This window comes from Lepisosteus platostomus, unplaced genomic scaffold (assembly GCF_059453375.1).
Source record: "Lepisosteus platostomus isolate fLepPlt1 unplaced genomic scaffold, fLepPlt1.hap1 Scaffold_49_H1, whole genome shotgun sequence".
Taxonomy (NCBI): domain Eukaryota; kingdom Metazoa; phylum Chordata; class Actinopteri; order Semionotiformes; family Lepisosteidae; genus Lepisosteus; species Lepisosteus platostomus.
Genome location: NW_028291669.1, coordinates 495596 through 502926, shown reverse-complemented (window position 1 = coordinate 502926; position 7331 = coordinate 495596). Strand labels below are relative to the sequence as shown.

General features: G+C 46.1%; 1 protein-coding gene across 1 annotated transcript; it reads left to right on the top strand.

The window, feature by feature from the left end:
* The first annotated feature begins 5060 nt into the window (after positions 1-5060).
* On the top strand, positions 5061-6792 carry LOC148633069 (zinc finger C2HC domain-containing protein 1C-like). The gene is made up of 2 exons (XM_088623818.1): positions 5061-6100; positions 6505-6792. Exons 1-2 carry the CDS (start codon positions 5132-5134, stop codon positions 6559-6561), a joined length of 1026 nt encoding a protein of 341 aa, XP_088479944.1. The 5' UTR covers positions 5061-5131; the 3' UTR covers positions 6562-6792.
* Positions 6793-7331: the final 539 nt, after the last annotated feature.

The window sequence follows — 7331 nt, the reverse complement described above, 5'->3', positions numbered from 1 at the left end:
CCACACTCATTCAAGGCCCCTCAGGACAATTCCGGATCACCCAGACAGCATCTTGTACCTCCAGCAACCTTATTTACTGTATCTCTTGCAGTAAATGCCCAGCCATCTACATTGGGGAAACAGGAAGGAGACTCGGAGACCGCTTCAGAGAACACGTCAGGGCTGTGAAGATTAAAGATCTCTCCAAGCCCATTGTTTCTCATTTCACCTCTGACGGCCACGACCACTCTAATCTCTCCGTCTGTGTTCTCAAAGACGGTTTTCCGAACTCATACATCAGAAAGACCACCGAAACTAAAATTATTCTGCAACTAGGATCACACATTCTCCCTTCCCTTAACAACAGATTACTGTTCTTTTAAATTTTCTCCATTCATTGGAAGTTTCGTTTCACACCTCTCTGCACCCATTCTGACTTCACACCTCTTGATTGGCCTCTCTTTCTGTCCCCTGCTCCCGCCTCTCACTCCTCCTCCCTCTCAACCTTTGTTCTCCCGCTACTTTACCTTTGCCTACTGCCCTGTCTCTCTCACACCTGAAGAAGGCTCCACGGCCGAAACGTTGTGTTCTCTTTCTTCTTTTTTTCAGCATGGAATAGACCTATTACTTGTTCCTTTGCAGCCTACGCATGCTGACGCAGCTACCCACCTGAACTACTACCGCCTACAGCTGCTGCGACCCACTATGCCTTCCTCCAAATCTTTTTCTAGATCTCTTCGTCATACCTTCTCTTCCTCCCTGGGCCACTTGCCCGCTTCTCTCACTAAACCAGCATTCCGTCTCTTCACAGCTATCTGTTCCAAGACCAGGCTTTCTAACCACCTTCTATTCCTTTACAGATGTCGTCGACATAATATCATCCCTAAAGGATTTCGCCTTAAATTTAATACCTTTTCTTTTGACTCTGATAACACCCAGAGTAACACTCAGAGACTTCTAAAACAATTTTCTAGGAAACTAATGCTCTCTACCATTTTCTCCCTCAAAAAACAGATTATCCTTTCTGACAACAACATCAAAGAGGCTAAGGAATTTCTACGGCTGACAGCTCCACACCATCTTCCCTTCATAACTAACCTCATTAGATCTCTCAACTCTAAACTCTACCAGTTTCTCACTACAGAGAAGGACAAAAAACTCAGTCATCTTCTACAGAAGAAAACCATCAACACCCCGGACACCCTCACCAACCCTAACCTTGTTGTCACCATACCTTCTGACCTTTCCCTCTCACAGGATGAGCAATCCCTCCTCAGCAAAGGGCTCAGTTTTGTACCAGTTCCCAGGAAGCTGGACATCCCCCAGACCAATGTCGACCTTAACCGCTTTTACCGCAGGATCCGTCTCAGAGCACATTTTGCCGACAATTCCTCTTCACAGGCAGCTGATAAAAACCCGGTTATTGATGTCATTAACAACATTAATCCCAAACAGAGCTGTTGGACTCCCTCCTCTGGCCGTTTTCCACCAGTTGATTATTTCATCAACCAATGCACTAATCAAGCTCCCAAGGCACTCTCTATACCCAGTAAACATAGGTCTAACCTCACCCAAGGAGAAAATCAGGTGCTCCAGTCTCTCCGCAACAGGGATGATATCGTCATCAAACCAGCGGACAAAGGAGGTGCTGTTGTGGTGTGGCGTAAAGATCTATATATCTTTGAAGCCTCTAGACAACTAACTGACACTTCTGCCTACCTCCCTCTCCAACAGGACCCTACCACTGACTACCAAAAGGAAGTGGTATCCACCATTTCCCTTCTTATCAGCAGCAACGAGCTCCCCCAGCAGGCGAACCGGCTCATCATGGAACACCCACAGGTATCTCAATTTTACCTCCTCCCCAAAATCCACAAACCGGACACCCCTGGACGCCCCATCGTATCAGCATGTAACTGTCCAACTACTTACATCTCAGCCTTTCTCGACAGCCTCATGAGACCGCTGGTTGAAGATCTTCCCTCATACATCAAAGACACCAACCACGCGCTCCAACTTTTCAATGATTTCCAATTTCAGGGTACCGAATGCCACATTTTTACCATGGACATCACATCTCTGTACACCGTCATTCCCCATAATGACGGCCTTACAGCCCTCAAGCACACGCTGGACAAACGCACAGTGCTTGATCCACCCACCCACACCCTGGTACGCCTTGCAGAATTGGTCCTCACACTGAACGCATTCTCTTTCAATAATCTTTTTTACCAACAGGTCAGTGGAGTTGCCATGGGCACCAGAATGGGACCCAGCTATGCCAACATTTTTGTCGGCTGGGTAGAAGAACGCTTCTTCGCTTCCTACACTGGCTATGTCCCTGACCTCTACAAACGATATATTGATGACTGCGTCGGTGCCGCCACATGCTCCAACGATCAGCTTGAATTCTTCCTGCACCATTTCACCAACTTCCACCCGTCCCTCAAATATACGGTTAACATTTCTTCCACCACTCTTCCGTTTCTAGACATCCACTTGTCTATCAACTACCCCCGACTGTCCACTTCAGTTTATTACAAACCCACGGATTCACACAGCTACCTCCTGTACAGCTCATTTCACCCCAACCACACTAAAAACTCTCTTCCTTTTTCACAGTTCCTTAGGTTACGACGATTATGCAGCGACGACATCTACTTCGAAAACCAAGCCCTCGAAATGTACTCATTTTTTATCAACAGAGGATACCCCAGCAGTGTGATTGACAGGGCCCTTGCCCGAGCCAAAAACACCCCCCGGACCATCAACCCGATCAGGAACTCCCGCCGTAACAACCGCATTCCTTTGGTGCTTCCTTACCACCCTAACACACTTCCTATCCCCAGGACCATTAACCAGAACTTTTCCATCCTACAGGATGATCCCTCCATTGGGGCCCTCTTTTCTGATCGCCCTATCATCTCATATCGCCGACCACCTAATCTGCGTAACCTCCTTGTCCACAGCTCCCTTGACCGCCCTCAGCAACCATCCACACCAGGCACTTTCCCTTGCAAAAGAGCTCGCTGTATCACCTGCAAGTACACAGCCACCACCACACTCATTCAAGGCCCCTCAGGACAATTCCGGATCACCCAGACAGCATCTTGTACCTCCAGCAACCTTATTTACTGTATCTCTTGCAGTAAATGCCCAGCCATCTACATTGGGGAAACAGGAAGGAGACTCGGAGACCGCTTCAGAGAACACGTCAGGGCTGTGAAGATTAAAGATCTCTCCAAGCCCATTGTTTCTCATTTCACCTCTGACGGCCACGACCACTCTAATCTCTCCGTCTGTGTTCTCAAAGACGGTTTTCCGAACTCATACATCAGAAAGACCACCGAAACTAAAATTATTCTGCAACTAGGATCACACATTCTCCCTTCCCTTAACGACAGACTACTGTTCTTTTAAATTTTCTCCATTCATTGGAAGTTTCGTTTCACACCTCTCTGCACCCATTCTGACTTCACACCTCTTGATTGGCCTCTCTTTCTGTCCCCTGCTCCCGCCTCTCACTCCTCCTCCCTCTCAACCTTTGTTCTCCCGCTACTTTACCTTTGCCTACTGCCCTGTCTCTCTCACACCTGAAGAAGGCTCCACGGCCGAAACGTTGTGTTCTCTTTCTTCTTTTTTTCAGCATGGAATAAACCTATTACTTGACATTTTGTAATGGTAGTTATCGTATTATACAGTATACGTAATTGTAGATATACATTACATAAAGGGTATGAATAGGTGTGAGCTTTTACTGTATATTTAATATTTTATCTGACCCATTTGTAAAAACCGCCTACTCAGATTTAGTTAAGTGGTCTGCCACCATAAAGACAGAAAAATATAATGACATCCTGTTACATTGACTGTAAAATAAACGCCGTAACTGCGGCCATATGAAAATTTGGATAAAGATTATACAAACATCCTAAGGAGCTCTATGACATATGAGCGTCGTAATAATGGTTGGTGACCTGACGTAACAGTGCTCCCTGAATTACGTGATCTGTATTTACCCAAATACAGATATATCACATAGGGAGATGCAGTCAAACATTGCATTGCTATCGTCGTGGTGAACTATTTCTCCTCTGTTTGAGACTTGTTTGGTAAGTGTCATCAAATATTCTTGTCAATTTGTAGCGAAATCGATATACTGTATCATAATCCTTCAGCTATCTATAATGTAGTGAAACAGCTAATTAATATTGATAAATTCCCTTATTCACAGTGACTTTTGCTCAAACCCCTGTTGCATAATGGGTTAATTTTATATAAAAAACATTTATATCATAGATATAATACAAGCTTTGAAATGAAATAGTACATTTCCAGATTTCAGTTAAACATTTTTAAAAAAGCTCATGACTTTAAGCATTCTGAACATTGAGAATGTTATTTGGGAAACAAATGTTTATTATGTTTATGTTTAGGATCTGTCTCCTACTGAGTCAGCATGCAGCATTCAACACCATTAGGTTTAATATTAAAAAGTTGTGTATTTCCTGAATTGTTTTTTTTATTCTTTTCTATTAGACCATACTAGACTGTGCAGGATATCATTTATTTGCCATTTTTGCCTTTTCCAGATACCTGGGAAACAAAGCTCATATCTCATTTGCCAATGGAGCCCAGTCCTAAGCCTGGTGCTCTGTCCCCCTCCCCGAAGGACACAGACTCGAATCGACCCGCGCCCTTAAGGCGACAGGATCTGATCTCCACGTACTGCCCGCCTCCCAAGATACAGCTTCTGAAGGACACCTTCCAAGAGAAACTGATGCAGGAAAAGGAGAAAAAAATGATCGCCATATACAATCGACGGCAGGAGGCGGCTCTACAGAAGATGAGAAAATCTTTCCAATATGTCAAATACGCTGCGGAGAAGAAGACGGGGAACAGCTATCGCTTCCAAACCCAACAGGGCCCCGAGAAGAACATTGTGGGGTATGATCGGTCTTACCCCCTGAAGCCTATGGGTAACAGGAAAGTCTCCGGCCCTGGTCAGTTCGGGCTGTGGACCGCCCGGAAGCACAGAGTGATTCCTTGTTTGCCCCCAACCCCGCCTCAGGATGGTCATGAGAGGCCCTGCGAGAGGCCGGGCAGGAGGGGCTCAAGAGTACGCAAACCTAAGGACAGGACTGTCCTCCCCATGGTGGCGACCCCTCCAGGGCAATGCCCTTCTCATGCCAATGGGAAGGAGCACTTTCAGTTGCAAGAGGAGCTACGAAAAGTGGCCGAGGCAGAGGCCGCGCTGAAGGAGGAGCATCGCCAGAGGGAGGCCAGCCTGCAGGATGTGATGCGCCGGAAGGAGGCCATGATGAAGGACGAGATTCGCCAGAAGGAGGCCATGATGCAGGCGAAGCTCTTTAGAGCTCAGGAGGAGCTGAGGATGGTTCAGAGAGAGATGGAAGACTCCAGAGAGGTGGCCGGAAGGGAAAATAGAGGACTCCTGACCCGAAGGAAGACACTCCAGGCGAGGCAGAGCGAGCTTCGCCCCAGAGGACCGTGGGCCAACCACCGCTCTAAGGCCGTGCCTCTTCTGACCTGCAGAATGGAGAAGCAAAAAGCCTTCACTCCAAGGAAAGCCCTTCCTTTCAAAGGAGACAACCTTGATTATGGTTCTCCAATGGAAGACGGCGGATGCGCAGAATCGCACTTTCCCTCTGCGCTTTCCCATCAGGAGAGACGTCAAGTGAGCCCTTGCAGCCGTGGGCTAGAAGACGTCCCCTGTGGAAGGAGAAAGTACCTCAAGAAAGCAAGGCTCCCTGAAAGTGACGTGTCAGCGGCACAGGCCGCGCAGGCCCACTTCAGAAATAACACCGCATGTCTGGATGAACAAACTCTGTCAGTGGAAAACAGATATTTGTCCCCTACAAGTCTGATGTGCCCTACCGCTGAGCAATTTCCATATGAGAATAGCCAGAGTGGAAACCCTCAGCTGGTGCCCTGTGAACTGTGTCACAGGAAGTTTGCTGTAGAGAGGCTGGAGAAACACAGCAAGATCTGCAAGAAGCTTCAGAATTCAAAGAGGAAGGTTTTTGACTCTTTCAAGCACAGGGCCAAGGGAACAGAACTGGAGACATACATCCATAAGAAGAAGGTTAGACCGCCAATCGTGGTAAGGGCTATCCTTATACTCTTTCCATGCTTCCCTTGTTTTCTCCTAGAGTCAGACTCAGCTTATAAATCAATGTAAACAATAAATAAGTGTTTTATGAAGTACTCTTCTGAAAAACTGCCGCGAAGGCACATTTGCCAGACAGAATAAATGGGTCTTAGTGACTTCTGAATTCTGTTGTAAAAATCTACATGAGATATCAAGCAAATAGCACTCACGGGAAACAAAACCATAACTAAATTGTACTCTCTACCCAATGACATGAAAGGTAGGCCCAGAAAGCTACGTTATTACTGTATTGATATTTTCTTGCCTTGTGAATGGTTTGCGACCAGACTGTGTACGCAGTGCTAGTCTGGACTTTTTCTGGAAGCTGTTTCATTGGTTTCATTTCCTGTTCCCAGCTGAGAAAGAACAACTGGAGGCAGAAGCACGAGGATTTCATTCGGAGCATCAAATAGGCCAGGGAGGTGCAGCAGGTGATCACGCAAGGAGGGAAGGTTGTGAACCTGCCCCAGCCCCCCGCGAATCCAAACCCCGACTACGTGCCCTGCCCTCACTGCGGCCGGCGCTTTGCCCCCAGGCCGGCACAGAGGCACATCCCCAAGTGTCAGCACATCAGGAGCCGCCCCCCTCCTCCTCCTCACAGATGAAAACTGATGTGAAGAAGAGTAAAAGAGTCATGATCTTGGCTCACGACTCACGTCCTGCTTTTTCTTTTTAGAAATATATTTAGCACAGTTCATCCGTATGATGATAAAAAAAATGTTACCTTGTTTTAATAAAATGATTTTTTTTTGGTGGACTGGTGTTTGCGTAACTGTGGTTATTTCAGTTTTTTTCCCTTGCGAAAATGTGTGTCGACCGTGAAAATAAATTTCAAGCTGTTCTTATCATTCATACACCTTGACCTCCTAAAAATAATTGTTCAACCTGGAACGTACAATTAGCAGGCAATAGAACAGGTCACATTGGCCTTGGAACCATCAAAAAGTAGTATTCACACATTCTCTGCATCAATTTTCCTTTAAAACAACTGAAAAAGCAAGGTAAAGTGTGATTGATTTTTTTAATTAAAGTTATTTGATTTAATTTATTTAATTTTCATAATATTTGAAATATGTTGGGATTAATGTGACTCAATATTATCTGCAGCTCTTACACTCCAGGCACCTGATAAAGTGGAACGCAGTGTCTTTGCCTTACATGGCGCTCAGCTCTTCCTCAATCC

Bases quoted from the DNA above. Each gene is read 5' to 3' on its own strand.
- LOC148633069 (XM_088623818.1), top strand. From the start codon at position 5,132: ATGGTGGCGACCCCTCCAGGGCAATGCCCTTCTCATGCCAATGGGAAG. The intron at 6,101-6,504 runs GTAAGGGCTATC...TCCTGTTCCCAG, and splicing joins AGGTTAGACCGCCAATCGTG to CTGAGAAAGAACAACTGGAG.